The sequence below is a fragment of the Rattus norvegicus genome, chromosome 8 (assembly GCF_036323735.1).
Source record: "Rattus norvegicus strain BN/NHsdMcwi chromosome 8, GRCr8, whole genome shotgun sequence".
Classification (NCBI taxonomy): Eukaryota; Metazoa; Chordata; class Mammalia; order Rodentia; family Muridae; genus Rattus; species Rattus norvegicus.
The window spans coordinates 30914685-30935222 of record NC_086026.1 but is presented as its reverse complement, the minus strand read 5'-3'; the positions used below and the strand labels follow the sequence as shown (position 1 = coordinate 30935222).

At 40.0% G+C, this 20538-nt stretch overlaps 1 protein-coding gene across 1 annotated transcript in view; it reads right to left on the bottom strand.

The window, feature by feature from the left end:
- Positions 1–20538, bottom strand: part of Npsr1 (neuropeptide S receptor 1) — a 224596-nt gene that overhangs the window by 172203 nt on the left and 31855 nt on the right. Inside the window, exon 3 of the mRNA NM_001106808.1 lies at positions 2188–2320. Within this exon, the coding sequence (NP_001100278.1) occupies positions 2188–2320 (133 nt within the window). The remainder of the gene's footprint in view (positions 1–2187; positions 2321–20538) is intronic.

Sequence of the window (20538 nt, the reverse complement as noted above, 5' to 3'; positions counted from 1 at the left end):
GTGAGAACGAGGGATCATGGAAGACAGGAGGAATCGTGGGAAAAAGGAGAGATCATGGGAGACATTAGGGAAAATGGGAGATGTGAGGGATCAGGAGAGACAGGAGGGATCATGGGAGACGGGAAGGATCAAAGGAGACAGGCAGCCAGAGACAAAAATTATAGGGGCTTAGTGTTACAGAAACTTGGAGGAGCCACAGCAGAATGAAATCATATCTATATAGATTTTAAGAGTGGGGTTCCTCAGGGGTGCCTGCATTTGTTTATAAATGCTCTCCATTCTCATGTCTTCTCGTCTTTGCCACCAAAGGCTCTGAGGCCATGGCACCTTGTGTATGGGGTCCTTTCAATAGCTTTTGTAAGACATCCCATTTTAGAACTCCGAGACTCAATCTTAGACTTCTGGGAATATTTCACTTGTTCAAAATTATTCTCCACTTGAAATATTTCTAAAAATATCAAAACATAAAAGTATTCCCTAAGACACCATGATTGATTAATTCCAGGCATTAAGAACAACAGTTGGTGAGTAGAATCACATAAAACAAAATAGCATATGCTTAGCAAAGGGCATTATCACTTGAGGGAAGACGTAGTCTACTGAATTGGAAATTCACTAGCTGTGCATCTCAGAGAGTTAACAGTTAGAGTATACAAACAGTTATTTTTGAATAACTTCAAGGAAAAACAACCCAACTGAAAATGGGGGATGGAAATAAACAAAGTTCTCAAAAGAAAAGCAAATGTGCTAGCTTGAATAAAATATCCCCACAAGTCTTGGGCATTTGAACACTTGCTTCCCCTTTGGTGGTTGTTTGGGGAGAATGGGGAAGTGTGGCCCTCCTGGAGTAAATATATCACTTGTGAGGGGTGGCAGGGTGTTGAGGTTGAGAAGACTCATGTCAGTTAAAATGCACTCTTTTCCTTCCGGTGTGGTTTGAGATGTGAGCTATCGACTGGTAGTTGGATGAGGAAAGTGAATATGGATAAACCATATTGTATGATTTTTTTTTCAAAAAATAATTGAAATGTTATTTTAGAAATACAATGTACAACAATTTTCTTTAAGACATTTCTTAAATTGGGGCTCAAAGTCAAAATCCCAAGAAGTCCACTGCCATTACTGCAGCTGTGGAACTCTGTAGCACAAGATGAGCATATTTGAAATGAGTTGAGCATCCCCTGATGGAGATTTACCATCTTTTCTGTCAACACGTACAACACTTTTTTCCCACAATTTGATCCAAATTAAACTACTTTAAATCAACCTTGCTAGCATATCCTTCAGATCCATGTCTGGTTCTTCATGGTCCTTTTCTGAGCCTCATTTGGCGCTCCCTCTGTCCTGTAGATCCGTGCTTCCTCCCCTGAGCCTCTTTTGATTCTCTCTCTCTCTCTCTCTCTCTCTCTCTCTCTCTCTCTCTCTCTCTCTCTCTCTCCCTCCCTCCCTCCCTCCCTCCCTCCCTCCCTCCCTCCTTCCCTCCCTCCCTTCCTCCTTCCCTCCTCTCCCTCCCTGGTTTATGGAGCAGTGTTCCTCCCTCATTGTTTTCTTCCTCTCCTGTTGAAACAGTTGCTCTACCATTGTGGCCGGACCTTTCTTTCAAAGTGGAGTTTTTTTTTTTCCCTCAGCATATTTCTTCCTCCTCCTTCCAGGTCCATTATGTTCACACTTCTGAACTGGACATGACATTTCCCACACCCGTATTACAGCTTCCAGAACCTGAGTATCAGCTCATTTTCATGCTACCCCAACCAGCGGTGTTTCACATCTTTGTATTGTGAAAGTCATGTCCATAGACTTTAATCTGCGAAGGACTGGAGATGTCACATTTTATCATTAAACATAGGTCATGTCATTGTGGTTGATTTTCTAGGATGTTTTCCTCATACCTTTAAGTGGGATGATAAGATAAAAATGACCTTAGATTGCTAGGCAGGCTTTGTGTACAGGACGGATGAAGCCCTACAGATCTTTTGTGAGGACAGAGAATGGCATTTTCATATTGGTAGCATAAGAAGTTGTTTTCATAATGGAATCTTATGGACATCTGAATGTGCTAAACATGTTAGGGGAAATATCCAAACATGGCTTTTATATCCCCATAGAAATTATTACCAGACTTGCTAACACCAGAGGAATTTCACATCCAGCTTTCTTCTCTCCCGCTGGTACTGTATAGCTACTTACCTGTGATGGCCAATTGAGTCACAAAGAAGGTCATTCTGGACTTTCTTTTTCTTCTCCATGTGGAGAACAGCACGACCGAGTTTCCCACAATAGTGAAGACAAACAGGACCCACAGGGTTATCAGCTGCTCTGTCTGCAATACACAGGGTAGCTTGAAACAGAGCAGGTAAAGGACCAGGACGCTTCCTAGGACAGATGACACAGTCACTTGCGCTTGGCACTGGAATGTGTTCTAATGGGTTCTAACCCCCAACCAGCAACCGCCCAGGGAAGCTTGACTCCTTTACCTAAGCAGCGGTGAAACTGATGCAAACAAAAATTCTTCTTTGGCCTGGGAGTAATTTTAAGTCTGTGTAACATATCAGGGTGTACAAAAGAACACTACAGTCATAAAGATATGGGTAAAATGCTAAGATATAAAAAGATAGACAACAGAATGAAACCCAGTTTGATGAAATATTGTGCGGCTATGAAAGGTGAAGTGGTGAAGACTTAGTAGAGATACTAAAAAATACATGTATTATAATATTTAAGTGGGAAATATGATCAAATTGTATATTGGGGATGATTACAACTTTGCAAAATTACACATGTAGAGAAAGAAATAATGTGCACTAAAATGTTAACAGTGACTATTTTAGGTACTGTGATTATGGGTTAGCTCTCTCTCTTCCTTTAACAAATTTCATGAGATGGTAATATTAAAGTTCTGCTGAATAATGTATAATTAATAAAGAGCGGGGATGCCATTCACTTAAAATGCCAAGTCCCTCACAAGACGTTTCTCATGATCACTTCAAAAGGAGATTTTTTTTTATCTGCTTGACATCCACAGCACAGAATAAACAAAGGTACTGGAACAGGCTAGACTCCAGGTGAGAGACGGCAGAAGGCTTGCGAGGAAAGAACAGAACGCGTGCTAAGAGGAATCCAGCAAAAACCTGAAATGAAAGCCAAATCAGCCCAAGAGGTCTAGGCGAGATCATCTTAAGAGCAGAGCAGACCAGGACTTCAGCACAAGAACAGAAGAATCCCAAATGCTGATTAAATTTTGTGTTAGTTAACCAGGTTCTGCAGTGCTGCTTTCTGGGGGAAACACTAGACTAAGAGGTCAAAGGCAGGTACTTTTATACATGTGATTAGCACCTATTGTCACTCGCTTTTAAGTGACAGGCATTTGCCTCCACAGTGTGGGCAGCCCTCATTCAGTGAGTGGACTTCCCATGGGACTGAGTATTAACCCCTTTTAAAGATGAAAATATCAGTTTGTAATTGTATTTAATTTATCTAACATATCAAACATCATAGTTTGGCTTAGCCAACCTTAACTGTGTTCAGAACAGTTAAATTAAGTCACAGTTTGGCACTATTATCTAACATAAAATCTATTTTATAAAAAAGTGTTAAATGGCATATGGGATTGGTTGAAAATGGCCACAAACAACTGCCTTCTTTCATGGCTGTGCAGCTCACTGAGCGCTATGCTCTTCGTTCTGACCCAGTATCCCAGAAGAAGATCAGACTGCATGCTGCTATCCCAGGAAAAAAAATCCAAGCTCAAAATTTAAAGAACCGTTTATGGAGATGGGCATTTGGCTCAGTGGTCAAGGACTGGCTTAGTCCTGACGGAGCTATGGTGGGTTGAAACCCTAGCACCACAGAAAAAGCAGTGTTTAGATTGGGTTCATGGTCTTTCACATGACTCTAAAGCAAAGAAAAAAATAATCTCAAGACTTGAAGCATCATTGAGGTAGGGACCACAGGGCTGGGGATTTAGCTCAGTGGGCTGGGGATTTAGCTCAGTGGTAGAGCGCTTACCTAGGAAGCATCAAGGCCCTGGGTTCGGTCCCCAGCTCCGAAAAAAAAAAGAGATAGGGACCACACATTCTTGTCATAACCCGTTCATTGTAGAACCATGGCTGGTACTCTCTGGGCCTGCTGAGCTCACCGGTAACACTATTTACTGCTTGACATAGAAATGAATCTAAGTTACAGGATAACTGAAGAATAAATTATTTTTTAACAAACCAGAACAATGCAGACCATATGCTTTTTGGCTTCCTTTCCGTTTTAATCAACTCCCCATTCCAAGGTAAACATCATTAAAATGTTATTTACTGTTAATTGGCACACAAAGGATTAGGGTCATTATGGCATTTTCAAGCAAGAGCTTTTTGTAGAGTCCCCTTCTCCCTTCTTTTGCACTTCCTTGACCCCACTTCTGCCTTTCAGTCCCCAGGCACTTGCTTTCCACAGGCATGTCCATGTGTTCTACTGCCCTCCCACGGCCTGCTCCCTAAATAGCTCTTCTTGCTCTGATGAGGATGCCTTTATGGTTTCATAGCCAATGCCCATTCTCACATAGAATCAAATCTTATTAAAAAGACATGCTTCACCACATGGAGAAGAATCTGTGATATGTGCATTTCTGTGTCTGTCCGGGACACCTCATTTTGTATAAGTCTTCCCATATTCATATGTTGCCCTGAAATTTTCACAATTTTGTTTTGTTTCGGGTTTTATAAACCATACTTTATGTATAGCAAAGCAATTTATATATCATGTTAAACTGTACTAGAACGTTATGTAATTCTCTTTCATTTCATTTATTTATTTATTTATCTAACAATTTAACCTTTATTTAAAGGATTTATAAATAAAAAAATTACACATTGAGATTAGGTAGACCCAAAGCCCATACATTTCGATAAAATTCTATACAGCTAGACTAGCTAGCATTGAGGTTTCACACTGGATTTTACATTCTCATTAAAATAATATGTAATAATCTTAGTTTTGATTTCTTGTTTGTCTGCTTGTTTGCTTGTTTTGTTTTGAGAAAGGTTGTCACTGTATATCTCAGCCTGGCCTAGAATTCAATATGAAGCTCATGCTGGTCTTCACTGCTAGAGATCTGCCTCCCTCCACCTAAAGTGTGCTGGGGCTAAAGGCACACACCACCACTTCCAGACTTATGGGAATACAACTTTAATCAGAAGAAAACAGAAAATTCTTTTGGGTTACAACACCCTCTCCCCTGAACAAGTTTTTTTTAATTACTTTTCTTAAGTGGGTCAATGCAAAAAGTGTATTCAGTGACTAGTCGTGTCTGGTTCTATTCTAGCAACTGTCCATTATAAAGAACCATATTGAAAGCCCAGCTTTATAGCAACTACTTCATCAAAGGGATAACACATGTTACATTTTTTAATAGTGCAAAAAAGGTTCTTGCTACTTCAATACACAGCTGGTAGAAGCCATGACAAAATTAGATCTAGAAAAAAAATAGGTTTCTTTTTTCTTTCATGAATCATGTCTCTTTGTTGATTTCTTTTCTAAATTTTTAGACTTCACTCATATGTGTATATATATATGTGTATATATATATATATATATATATAGGCAACTATAGTTCTAGTCAAATATAATTTTGATTATAGTGTATATCCTGCCAATGCTTTGAAAATACACATGGAATAAACAAATACATAATGTTAGTTTTATGTATTAGCTTTTTTATTTTCTAGAGTCAACATACTGTACAATGTACTTTTTTTAATGAGCAGGAGAAATGTCTAAATGATACTTTCACACTATAAAATAAATTATTTCACTCAGAAATGGATTGATAGGATGAGAAAGATGGTCCAGCTACCTGGGAAATTAACTTTGATTCCTATGTCATACATGGTGGAAGAAAAGAACTGACTCCAAAAAGCTGTTTGTAATCTCCACACATGTGCTGTGACATCTTTGTATACAAACATTCACATAAATACATACACATGTCAAATACATATATGCATACATGCATACATACATACAAGCATACATACATTAGTCTAATAAAAGAGTTTAGTAGACTCCCAACACTCAGGTAAAAGCTAATCACAGTGGTACATTTCTATAATCTTAGCTTTTGAGAGAACATTTCTTGCTCAACCTGGAGATAAACATTTGATATCAGCTTATCCTGTAGCTGAAGACACCACATACTTGAGTCATAGCACTTATTTGGAAACTCTACCTTACTGAATAGATTTCATGGTTCTGGAAAGTTCTGTGCACATGATGGGGGAGAAATATCATCACTCTCATTAAGTTCTGAACACTGCAAACCAGAACAACCATTGGCCAGATAAGACAGTCCCACTGTTGAAGAGAAAGAAGAGAAACTACCACTATGGAAGTAACCAGTCACATTTTTATTAATCTAAGGCCATTCCATGAGATGGAACCCATACCTGTCACCGTCAACAAGGTGACAAGAGATAAGCCAAAGGCCATAAGGAAGAACCCAACATGGACACAGTATAAAATGACTCCTAATGATTTATTGCTAGACTCAGAGTAGAGTATCTTCAGCAGTGCAGAGAATAAGAGATTGTGGAGTTCTCAGACCTAAATGAGACCTCTGTAATATACTCTATTCTTCCAAAGCTCAGAGATCTTCTCAGAAGGGGGGACAGAAAGATTGCAAGAGCCAGATGGTAGGTAACATCAAGGGGACAGTGTTTTTCTAGACACAGCAGGGCAGCTGCATACATGAACATTAGCAGTTGTACCAGTATTAAAAAAAACCCTATGGAAATTCAAGCTAGATAAAATTCCAGCATGCAAAGGGGCTGTGGAAATGAAACCCCACCACTATTTGACGAGCTATCAGCATTTGATAGCTGTCAGAAGAGGAAGAATCAGTTTTCTTTAATGATATTATTTCTGTAGGTTATTCACATGCCAGAGCAGGCTTCATTCCCAAAGCCTAATCAGACAACACAAACTAGACTCAATGGGGTTGAGAAGAAAGCCCAAAGTTATATTAGAAGTGTGGGGAGGGTAGAGAGGTTGGTTATAGGTAGAGTTGAATATGTTCAAAGTACATTGTATGAAATTCTAAACAAATTAATAAAATGTTTAAAAATGTAAGGTGAGACAGATAATAATGTCTACCTGTGGCATAGAAAACACAAGTACATGCAGATGCACACACACACACACACACAAACATACATATTCACACTCATGCACATGTACATACACACATGTGCACCCACATGCACATACATGCACACACATGTAAAAATGAACTGTTGAGATGCTTATAAGGCTGTGGGAATGGAGTGCACTGGGAAATGAGTTGAGCGAAGTCAAATTGCTTTACTCACTACTTCCTTTTGATCAATACAGAAGTGGAGGTCCCCTTGATTGCCATATGAAAGCCTAGCCTTCATGCCAGGCTATAGAGATGAAAAAAGTCCTTAGGATATGCCACAAGAATATCGTTCCCAGAAGTCCAAGATAAATCCAGCACTTTCATAAACCCTAGAAAGCGTCAGGCAGTAAGTCAGTATTCCATCCTGGATTAACAGATGGAGGCCTTACTTCTGGTTAGATCACAGCCTTGGCACCATCACTTTGTGAAAGTAAATGAGGACAGGCACTGTGGTAGTCAAGGGGTAAAGGGAAGCCGAAATTCATGGAAGAACCAAATGACTGATCTTTGCTAATTTGGAAGGTACAGGTAACTGGTAATTTACTTCCAATGTGCTTGTCCTTTCTCATTTAGAGGATCACATTCTTCCTAACTGTTAAGTCACAGATCTTGTCGTTTGTCCTTTGCTCACCAGAGAGGTTATAAGTCTGGATGACTTGTTACTTTAAAAGTAGTCTTCTTATGAGTGAATCGAGAAAGTCCAGGGAGGTTACATTATTATCCTGAAAAGGACGGTTTTGGCTGTAATGGGGAAATTCAGTTTTGTTAGCTAATTGGTGCTCAGAGATAGACAAACAACTCCTTGGCAGAAGCTGATACGGCCAGGGGTTCTCCCGTGCATCATACTGACATTCCTATTCAGCAGGCGGTATTCATGTAGTGGGGCATGAACAATGGATTTCATCAGGCAGAACTTCTCTTTAAACACCATAGATCAACTTGGAGAATGATAGATTTGATTTGGCTTAGATGGTACATTTGTTGGGCTAACTAATACTGATACATGAGAGGGCCAAGGAGATGACAAAGTGTTTATATCCTGAATATAGTCTGTTTATATTATACTGTCAGGAAATATAGTGACACATTGAGGTGCTGAGGTTTAGGAAAGGTTGAAGGAGTCCTTGGGCAAGTGATATGCCTTGTAAAGTCAGAGGGGGCTACAGGGCACTCTTGCTCAGCTTCTGGAAGTAGTTAAAGAGATAGATGAGTCCTTACCCTGTTAGGACACCAGTGTGGGCTGTCTTTTTGCCAGGGTTTTCTGTAGTTACCTCCCTGCCCTATGTGTTCTGAAAAAGCTAAGTTACCAGAGACATTCACAATCTCTTAGAAAGAATTGTGAACTGTGATTATGGCCACAAGAAGTTATGTGTGTTGAAGGCCTTTGAAAAGTATTTTTCAAAGTGTGGGCTATGACTTAGGTAATTTCATAATACAGTTTGCTTAGGATGAACCTAGTATGGATATTTGCCAAGTAGTTATCTATACATATGTATGATATATATATACATATATTTGTATATATGAATATCACATATATACCTATGCATATGTACACACATACATAATATATGTATGTATTATATGTATATATGTGAGACGTGTGTGTGTGTGTGTGTGTGTGTGTGTGTGTGTGTGTGTGTGTATGACTTGTATTTCAAATGATTTACCCTGGTAATCATCATCACTTAGCACTCTGTCTCTAGACTCTAGAATTAGGCTATTTATGATCTGATGATGTGAGGCCTCTGGAGATCCTTCAGGAACTGCATTCACTGAACATTTGAACACATTAATTTCAACCCTAGTCTAAGGAGGCGGGTGGGTCAACAGTAGCCACCTCCATTATCCCACCCAGACACTGTAGATGTACCAACTCTTTGGGAAGGTCACCCTACATGTCTTGACTACTGTTGAGAAACCGAGAAAATGATACTCTTTATTGCCTATACTGCAGCTCTTCACAGATGTGGAAAAGGGCATAACTCATAAGGCCTTGCACACTTCAACATTCCTGGTATTTACATGAACTTGCTCTGCACATTTGTTGACATACCATAAAAGGTTACTTGAGGTCAAGATGAACTGCTGTTGACCATGTCTAACATTGTATGGCAGGTAAGGCTGTCCGCTCATCGCTGTGTTCACCATAACAGGGAGAGTACACATTGTATCACTCAGATATGACCTTGCCAGACAAATCTTATCCTCCAGGAGTGAGGAGGTAAAGGAAGGCTGGACTTCCCTGTCCTGACAAAAGATAAGTAGATCCACTTCTCATTCGGGTTCTATAATGAAGGGGATGGCACAGAAACTTAGTCTGTAAGAGATGCCAATGGTTTCAAGATACAGGGCCAAGAAATGAAACAGAAAACCAGGAGCTCAGGGCTGTACAGAAGAGCTACTTGAGTCAACAATCTAAGGGCCTGGGTTGCAGCACCAGCAAGAGGCTGGGCTAAGAACTATCGTGCAAACATGTCATGTTTACTACTGCAATTATATTTGAAGAAGCTAATGAGAGCACCTTGAGGTATCTCTCATAATAATCCAAGTTCCAGCAATACATGTAATCAAAATGATAAGATATGCAAACAAAGCGAAGGCACTAAAAAAAATCATCATGTTTAACTGATGTGTCAGAATCAAACATTTTACAGAATATAACCTTGTTCTTTCTTATATCACACTGCATCAAACCAAGAACTTCCTGGAATTTGACATATGCCCCTTATTTAATCTTCCTAGCAACCATAGAAAGGTTTTTTTTTTTGTTGTTGTTGTTCTTGGGTTTATAGGTGAGATCATTGAAAAACAAACCCATGTTGTCAAATGAACTCAGTCTGAGTTAGCTTGCTTGTCCTGTCATGTAGACTATAATAGCAGAAAATCAGTTCATCTGACCTATTTAGTAGCTCTCTGCCTTCTAATATTATACTGACTATTATACTGACTCTCTATTGGGGGTTTATTAAGCTTCAGGTATGTTTTAAACCATAAATCTACAAACATCTATTACATGCCTCCAATCTCCATAATATCCATTCCTAGGTGTCAATGATTCAAATCAAAGAAGTAGTAGAATTCCACAATATTGCAGAATTACCAATTACGTTGTGTGTAGGGGATGATTCTGAAGCTAGTGTCCTGTTCCTCAATTGGTTCTTGATCTGTCAGTAAAAAAAGCTGGGGGGGGGGCAATTGCTGGACGAAAGGTACATGGGGGACTTCTGGGTCCCAGGAGGAAAGGTCAGATGCAAGGAAGGAGAGGAGGAGGGTTTTTGTTTTTGTTTTGTTTTGTTTTGTTTTTGCCACGCTTTAGAAGGAGAAGAAGCCACCATCCATGTGAGGTCCCAGGAGGAGCCTGGGCCTATGGCCACTGCTATAGGTGGGTGGTCAGGGATGTTTGACAGGGCCTAGGTGGGGCTAGCAACTGAATATTAGGGCAGGTGGGAGAGTCAGAGTAAATTCATAAGAGCACACTTCTCCAATCGTGAGATTGCAACGCCCAGAAATTGTGTCCGAAGGCAAATGAAATTGAACAACTGTGTGTCAGTGTCTCTATCTGAGGATTTGAGGGTAGCTGGGTAGGGGCTGGCAGCACAGTTACTTCCTGGAGAAAAGATGGTGGCGTAAAACTACACGCAACACTTGTGCATCAGCTCTCCACATTGTGGGGGCTGGAAACGAGCATGTCCTCCTTTTTTTTTTTTAATTGAAAAACAGTAAAAGTTTATATTCCACTTTCCTAAATATACAATGTTCTAGAATAAGACATTTTCTAGTCAATATCTAGCCTGCTTGACAGTTTTTTTTTTTTATTAACTTGAGTATTTCTTATATACATTTCGAGTGTTATTCCCTTTCCCGGTTTCCGGGCAAACATCCCCCTCCCCCCCTCCCCTTCCTTATGGGTGTTCCCCTCCCAACCCTCCCCCCATTGCCGCCCTCCCCCCATAGACTAGTTCACTGGGGGTTCAGTCTTAGCAGGACCCAGGGCTTCCCCTTCCACTGGTGCTCTTACTAGGATATTCATTGCTACCTATGAGGTCAGAGAACAGGGTCAGTCCATGTATAGTCTTTAGGTAGTGGCTTAGTCCCTGGAAGCTCTGGTTGCTTGGCATTGTTGTTCATAAGGGGTCTCGAGCCCCTTCAAGCTCTTCCAGTTCTTTCTCTGATTCCTTCAATAGGGGACCTATTCTCAGTTCAGTGGTTTGCTGCTGGCATTCGCCTCTGTATTTGCTGTATTCTGGCTGTGTCTCTCAGGAGCGATCTACATCCGGCTCCTGTCGGTCTGCACTTCTTTGCTTCATCCATCTTGTCTAATTGGGTGGCTGTATATGTATGGGCCATATGTGGGGCAGGCTCTGAATGGGTGTTCCTTAAGTCTCTGTTTTAATCTTTGCCTCTCCCTTCCCTGCCAAGGGTATTCTTTTTCCTCATTTAAAGAAGGAGTGAAGCATTCACATTTTGATCATCCGTCTTGAGTTTCGTTTGTTCTAGGGATCTAGGGTAATTCGAGCATTTGGGCTAATAGCCACTTATCAATGAGTGCATACCATGTATGTCTTTCTGTGATTGGGTTAGCTCACTCAGGATGATATTTTCCAGTTCCAACCATTTGCCTATGAATTTCATAAACTCGTTGTTTTTGATAGCTGAGTAATATTCCATTGTGTAGATGTACCACATTTTCTGTATCCATTCCTCTGTTGAAGGGCATCTGGGTTCTTTCCAGTTTCTGGCTATTATAAATAAGGCTGCGATGAACATAGTGGAGCACGTGTCTCTTTTATATGTTGAGGCATCTTTTGGGTATATGCCCAAGAGAGGTATAGCTGGATCCTCAGGCAGTTCAATGTCCAATTTTCTGAGGAACCTCCAGACTGATTTCCAGAATGGTTTTACCAGTCTGCAATTCCCACCAACAATGGAGGAGTGTTCCTCTTTCTCCACATCCTCGCCAGCATCTGCTGTCACCTGAGTTTTTGATCTTAGCCAATCGCACTGGTGTGAGGTGAAATCTCAGGGTTGTTTTGATTTGCATTTCCCTTATGACTAAAGATGTTGAACATTTCTTTAGGTGTTTCTCAGCCATTCGGCATTCCTCAGCTGTGAATTCTTTGTTTAGCTCTGAACCCCATTTTTAATAGGGTTATTTGTTTCCCTGCGGTCTAACTTCTTGAGTTCTTTGTATATTTTGGATATAAGGCCTCTATCTGTTGTAGGATTGGTAAAGATCTTTTCCCAATCTGTTGGTTGCCGTTTTGTCCTAACCACAGTGTCCTTTGCCTTACAGAAGCTTTGCAGTTTTATGAGATCCCATTTGTCGATTCTTGATCTTAGAGCATAAGCCATTGGTGTTTTGTTCAGGAAATTTTTTCCAGTGCCCATGTGTTCCAGATGTTTCCCTAGTTTTTCTTCTATTAGTTTGAGTGTGTCTGGTTTGATGTGGAGGTCCTTGATCCACTTGGACTTAAGCTTTGTACAGGGTGATAAGCATGGATCGATCTGCATTCTTCTACATGTTGCCCTCCAGTTGAACCAGCACCATTTGCTGAAAATGCTATCTTTTTTCCATTGGATGGTTTTGGCTCCTTTGTCAAAAATCAAGTGACCATAGGTGTGTGGGTTCATTTCTGGGTCTTCAATTCTATTCCATTGGTCTATCTGTCTGTCTCTGTACCAATACCATGCAGTTTTTATCACTATTGCTCTGTAATACTGCTTGAGTTCAGGGATAGTGATTCCCCCTGAAGTCCTTTTATTGTTGAGGATAGCTTTAGCTATCCTGGGTTTTTTGTTATTCCAGATGAATTTGCAAATTGTTCTGTCTAACTCTTTGAAGAATTGGATTGGTATTTTGATGGGGATTGCATTGAATCTGTAGATTGCTTTTGGTAAAATGGCCATTTTTACTATATTAATCCTGCCAATCCATGAGCATGGGAGATCTTTCCATCTTCTGAGGTCTTCTTCAATTTCTTTCCTCAGTGTCTTGAAGTTCTTATTGTACAGATCTTTTACTTGCTTGGTTAAAGTCACACCGAGGTACTTTATATTATTTGGGTCTATTATGAAGGGTGTCGTTTCCCTAATTTCTTTCTCGGCTTGTTTCTCTTTTGTATAGAGGAAGGCAACTGATTTATTTGAGTTAATTTTATACCCAGCCACTTTGCTGAAGTTGTTTATCAGCTTTAGTAGTTCTCTGGCGGAACTTTTGGGATCACTTAAATATACTATCATGTCATCTGCAAATAGTGATATTTTGACCTCTTCTTTTCCGATCTGTATCCCTTTGATCTCCTTTTGTTGTCTGATTGCTCTGGCTAGAACTTCAAGAACTATATTGAATAAGTAGGGAGAGAGTGGGCAGCCTTGTCTAGTCCCTGATTTTAGTGGGATTGCTTCAAGTTTCTCTCCATTTAGTTTAATGTTAGCAACTGGTTTGCTGTATATGGCTTTTACTATGTTTAGGTATGGGCCTTGAATTCCTATTCTTTCCAGGACTTTTATCATGAAGGGGTGTTGAATTTTGTCAAATGCTTTCTCAGCATCTAATGAAATGATCATGTGGTTCTGTTCTTTCAGTTTGTTTATATAATGGATCACGTTGATGGTTTTCCGTATATTAAACCATCCCTGCATGCCTGGGATGAAGCCTACTTGTTCATGGTGGATGATTGTTTTGATGTGCTCTTGGATTCGGTTTGCCAGAATTTTGTTGAGTATTTTTGCGTTGATATTCATAAGGGAAATTGGTCTGAAGTTCTCTTTCTTTGTTGTGTCTTTGTGTGGTTTAGGTATAAGAGTAATTGTGTCTTCGTAGAAGGAATTCGGTAGGGCTCCATCTGTTTCAATTTTGTGGAATAGTTTGGATAATATTGGTATGAGGTCTTCTATGAAGGTTTGATAGAATTCTGCACTAAACCCGTCTGGACCTGGGCTCTTTTTGGTTGGGAGACCTTAAATGACTGCTTCTATTTCCTTAGGAGTTATGGGGTTGTTTAACTGGTTTATCTGTTCCTGATTTAACTTCGATACCTGGTATCTGTCTAGGAAATTGTCCATTTCCTGAAGATTTTCAAATTTTGTTGAATATAGGTTTTTATAGTAAGATCTGATGATTTTTTGAATTTCCTCTGAATCTGTAGTTATGTCTCCCTTTTCATTTCTGATTTTGTTAATTTGGACGCACTCTCTGTGTCCTGTCGTTAGTTTGGCTAAGGGTTTATCTATCTTGTTGATTTTCTCAAAGAACCAACTTTTGGTTCTGTTGATTCTTTTTTTTTTTTTTTTTTTTTTTTTTTTTTTTTTTGGTTTTTTTTTTTTATTTTTTTTTATTAACTTGAGTATTTCTTATATACATTTCAAGTGTTATTCCCTTTCCCGGTTTCCGGGCAAACATCCCCCTCCCCCCTCCCCTTCCTTATGGGTGTTCCCCTCCCAACCCTCCCACCATTGCCGCCCTCCCCCCATAGACTAGTTCACTGGGGGTTCAGTCTTAGCAGGACCCAGGGCTTCCCCTTCCATTGGTGCTCTTACTAGGATATTCATTGCTACCTATGGGGTCAGAGTCCAGGGTCAGTCCATGTATAGTCTTTAGGTAGTGGCTTAGTCCCTGGAAGCTCTGGTTGCTTGGCATTGTTGTACTTTTGGGGTCTCGAGCCCCTTCAAGCTCTTCCAGTTCTTTCTCTGATTCCTTCAATAGGGGACCTATTCTCAGTTCAGTGGTTTGCTGCTGGCATTCGCCTCTGTATTTGCTGTATTCTGGCTGTGTCTCTCAGGAGCGATCTACATCCGGCTCCTGTCGGTCTGCACTTCTTTGCTTCATCCATCTAGTCCAATTGGGTGGCTGTATATGTATGGGCCAAATGTGGGACAGGCTCTGAATGGGTGTTCCTTCAGTCTCTGTTTTAATCTTTGCCTCTCCCTTCCCTGCCAAGGGTATTCTTTTTCCTCATTTAAAGAAGGAGTGAAGCATTCACATTTTGATCATCCGTCTTGAGTTTCGTTTGTTCTAGGGATCTAGGGTAATTCAAGCATTTGGGCTAATAGCCACTTATCAATGAGTGCATACCATGTATGTCTTTCTGTGATTGGGTTAGTTCACTCAGGATGATATTTTCCAGTTCCAACCATTTGCCTACGAATTTCATAAACTCGTTGTTTTTGATAGCTGAGTAGTATTCCATTGTGTAGATGTACCACATTTTCTGTATCCATTCCTCTGTTGAAGGGCATCTGGGTTCTTTCCATTTTCTGGCTATTATAAATAAGGCTGCGATGAACATAGTGGAGCACGTGTCTCTTTTATATGTTGAGGCATCTTTTGGGTATATGCCCAAGAGAGGTATAGCTGGATCCTCAGGCAGTTCAATGTCCAATTTTCTGAGGAACCTCCAGACTGATTTCCAGAATGGTTTTACCAGTCTGCAATCCCACCAACAATGGAGGAGTGTTCCTCTTTCTCCACAACCTCGCCAGCATCTGCTGTCACCTGAGTTTTTGATCTTAGCCATTCTCACTGGTGTGAGGTGAAATCTCAGGGTTGTTTTGATTTGCATTTCCCTTATGACTAAAGATGTTGAACATTTCTTTAGGTGTTTCTCAGCCATTCGGCATTCCTCAGCTGTGAATTCTTTGTTTAGCTCTGAACCCCATTTTTTAATAGGGTTATTTGTTTCCCTGCGGTCTAACTTCTTGAGTTCTTTGTATATTTTGGATATAAGGCCTCTATCTGTTGTAGGGTTGGTAAAGATCTTTTCCCAATCTGTTGGTTGCCGTTTTGTCCTAACCACAGTGTCCTTTGCCTTACAGAAGCTTTGCAGTTTTATGAGATCCCATTTGTCAATTCTTGATCTTAGAGCATAAGCCATTGGTGTTTTGTTCAGGAAATTTTTTCCAGTGCCCATGTGTTCCAGATGCTTCCCTAGTTTTTCTTCTATTAGTTTGAGTGTGTCTGGTTTGATGTGGAGGTCCTTGATCCACTTGGACTTAAGCTTTGTACAGGGTGATAAGCATGGATCGATCTGCATTCTTCTACATGTTGCCCTCCAGTTGAACCAGCACCATTTGCTGAAAATGCTATCTTTTTTCCATTGGATGGTTTTGGCTCCTTTGTCAAAAATCAAGTGACCATAGGTGTGTGGGTTCATTTCTGGGTCTTCAATTCTATTCCATTGGTCTATCTGTCTGTCTCTGTACCAATACCATGCAGTTTTTATCACTATTGCTCTGTAATACTGCTTGAGTTCAGGGATAGTGATTCCCCCTGAAGTCCTTTTATTGTTGAGGATAGCTTTAGCTATCCTGGGTTTTTTGTTATTCCAGATGAATTTGCAAATTGTTCTGTCTAACTCTTTGAAGAATTGGATTGGTATTTTGATGGGGATTGCATTGAATCTGTAGATTGCTTTTGGTAAAATGGCCATTTTTACTATATTAATCCTGCCAATCCATGAGCATGGGAGATCTTTCCATCTTCTGAGGTCTTCTTCAATTTCTTTCTTCAGTGTCTTGAAGTTCTTATTGTACAGATCTTTTACTTGCTTGGTTAAAGTCACACCGAGGTACTTTATATTATTTGGGTCTATTATGAAGGGTGTCGTTTCCCTAATTTCTTTCTCGGCTTGTTTCTCTTTTGTATAGAGGAAGGCAACTGATTTATTTGAGTTAATTTTATACCCAGCCACTTTGCTGAAGTTGTTTATCAGCTTTAGTAGTTCTCTGGTGGAACTTTTGGGATCACTTAAATATACTATCATATCATCTGCAAATAGTGATATTTTGACCTCTTCTTTTCCGATCTGTATCCCTTTGATCTCCTTTTGTTGTCTGATTGCTCTGGCTAGAACTTCAAGAACTATATTGAATAAGTAGGGAGAGAGTGGGCAGCCTTGTCTAGTCCCTGATTTTAGTGGGATTGCTTCAAGTTTCTCTCCATTTAGTTTAATGTTAGCAACTGGTTTGCTGTATATGGCTTTTACTATGTTTAGGTATGGGCCTTGAATTCCTATTCTTTCCAGGACTTTTATCATGAAGGGGTGTTGAATTTTGTCAAATGCTTTCTCAGCATCTAATGAAATGATCATGTGGTTCTGTTCTTTCAGTTTGTTTATATAATGGATCACGTTGATGGTTTTCCGTATATTAAACCATCCCTGCATGCCTGGGATGAAGCCTACTTGATCATGGTGGATGATTGTTTTGATGTGCTCTTGAATTCGGTTTGCCAGAATTTTATTGAGTATTTTTGCGTCGATATTCATAAGGGAAATTGGTCTGAAGTTCTCTTTCTTTGTTGTGTCTTTGTGTGGTTTAGGTATAAGAGTAATTGTAGATTCGTAGAAGGAATTCGGTAGGGCTCCATCTGTTTCAATTTTGTGGAATAGTTTGGATAATATTGGTATGAGGTCTTCTATGAAGGTTTGATAGAATTCTGCACTAAACCCATCTGGACCTGGGCTCTTTTTGGTTGGGAGACCTTTAATGACTGCTTCTATTTCCTTAGGAGTTATGGGGTTGTTTAACTGGTTTATCTGTTCCTGATTTAACTTTGATACCTGGTATCTGTCTAGGAAATTGTCCATTTCCTGAAGATTTTCAAATTTTGTTGAATATAGGTTTTTATAGTAAGATCTGATGATTTTTTGAATTTCCTCTGAATCTGTAGTTATGTCTCCCTTTTCATTTCTGATTTTGTTAATTTGGACGCACTCTCTGTGTCCTCTCGTTAGTCTGGCTAAGGGTTTATCTATCTTGTTGATTTTCTCAAAGAACCAACTTTTGGTCCTGTTGATTCTTTCTATGGTCCTTTTTGTTTCTACTTGGTTGATTTCAGCTCTGAGTTTGATTATTTCCTGCCTTCTATTCCTCCTGGGTGTATTTGCTTCTTTTTGTTCTAGAGCTTTTAGGTGTGCTGTCAAGCTGCTGACATATGCTCTTTCCTGTTTCTTTCTGCAGGCACTCAGCGCTATGAGTTTTCCTCTTAGCACAGCTTTCATTGTGTCCCATAAGTTTGAGTATGTTGTATCTTCATTTTCATTAAATTCTAAAAAGTTTTTAATTTCTTTCTTTATTTCTTCCTTGACCAGGTTATCATTGAGTAGAGCATTGTTCAATTTCCACGTATATGTGGGCGTTCTTCCCTTATTGTTATTGAAGACCAGTTTTAGGCCGTGGTGGTCCGATAGCACGCATGGGATTATTTCTATCTTTCTGTACCTGTTGAGGCCCGTTTTTTGACCAATTATATGGTCAATTTTGGAGAAAGTACCATGAGGAGCTGAGAAGAAGGTATATCCTTTTGCTTTAGGATAGAATGTTCTATAAATATCCGTTAAGTCCATTTGGCTCATGACTTCTCTTAGTCTGTCTACATCTCTGTTTAATTTCTGTTTCCATGATCTGTCCATTGATGAGAGTGGGGTGTTGAAATCTCCCACTATTATTGTGTGAGGTGCAATGTGTGTTTTGAGCTTTAGTAAGGTTTCTTTTACGTATGTAGGTGCCCTTGTATTTGGGGCATAGATATTTAGGATTGAGAGTTCATCTTGGTGGATTTTTCCTTTGATGAATATGAAGTGTCCTTCCTTATCTTTTTTGATGAATTTTAGTTGGAAATTGATTTTATTTGATATTAGAATGGCTACTCCAGCTTGCTTCTTCTGACCATTTGCTTGGAAAGTTGTTTTCCAGCCTTTCACTCTGAGGTAGTGTCTGTCTTTGTCTCTGAGGTGTGTTTCCTGTAGGCAGCAGAATGCAGGGTCCTCGTTGCGTATCCAGTTTGTTAATCTATGTCTTTTTATTGGGGAGTTGAGGCCATTGATATTGAGAGATATTAAGGAATAGTGATTATTGTTTCCCGTTATATTCATATTTGGATGTGAGGTTATGTTTGTGTGCTTTCATTCTCTTTGTTTTGTTGCCAAGACGATTAGTTTCTTGCTTCTTCTAGGGTATAGCTTGCCTCCTTATGTTGGGCTTTACCATTTATTATCCTTTGTAGTGCTGGATTTGTAGAAAGATATTGTGTAAATTTGGTTTTGTCATGGAATATCTTGGTTTCTCCATCAATGTTAATTGAGAGTTTTGCTGGATACAGTAACCTGGGCTGGCATTTGTGTTCTCTTAGGGTCTGTATGACATCAGTCCAGGATCTTCTGGCCTTCATAGTTTCTGGCGAGAAGTCTGGTGTGATTCTGATAGGTCTCCCTTTATTTGTTACTTGACCTTTTTCCCTTACTGCTTTTAATATTCTTTCTTTATTTTGTGCGTTTGGTGTTTTGACAATTATGTGACGGGAGGTGTTTCTTTTCTGGTCCAATCTATTTGGAGTTCTGTAGGCTTCTTGTATGCCTATGGGTATCTCTTTTTTTAGTTTAGGGAAGTTTTCTTCTATGATTTTGTTGAAGATATTTACTGGTCCTTTGAGCTGGGCGTCTTCACTCTCTTCTATACCTATTATCCTTAGGTTTGATCTTCTCATTGAGTCCTGGATTTCCTGTATGTTTTGGACCAGTAGCTTTTTCCGCTTTACATTATCTTTGACAGTTGAGTCAATGATTTCTATGGAATCTTCTGCTCCTGAGATTCTCTCTTCCATCTCTTGTATTCTGTTGGTGAAGCTTGTATCTACAGCTCCTTGTCTCTTCTTTTGGTTTTCTATATCCAGGGTTGTTTCCATGTGTTCTTTCTTGATTGCTTCTATTTCCATTTTTAATTCCTTCAACTGATTGATTGTGTTTTCCTGGAATTCTTTCAGGGATTTTTGCGATTCCTCTCTGTAGGCTTCTACTTGTTTATTAATGTTTTCCTGTGTTTCCCTAAGTGTGTTCATGTCTTTCTTGAAGTCCTCCAGCATCATGATCAAATATGATTTTGAAACTAGATCTTGCTTTTCTGGTGTGTTTGGATATTCCATGTTTGTTTTGGTGGGAGAATTGGGCTCCGATGATGGCATGTAGTCTTGGTTTCTGTTGCTTGGGTTCCTGCGCTTGCCTCTCGCCATCAGATTATCTCTAGTGTTACTTTGTTCTGCTATTTCTGACAGTGGCTAGACTGTCCTATAAGCCTGTGTGTCAGGAGTGCTGTAGACCTGTTTTCCTCTCTTTCAGTCAGTTATGGGGACAGAGTGTTCTGCTTTCGGGCGTGTAGTTTTTCCTCTCTACAGGTCTTCAGCTGTTCCTGTGGGCCTGTGTCTTGAGTTCACCAAGCAGCTTTCTTGCAGCAGACAAGTTGGTCTTACCTGTGGTCCCGAGGCTCAAGTTTGCTCGCGGGGTGCTGCCCAGGGGCTCTCTGCAGCGGCAGCAACCAGGAATACCTGTGCCGCCCCTTCCGGGAGCTTCAGTGCACCAGGG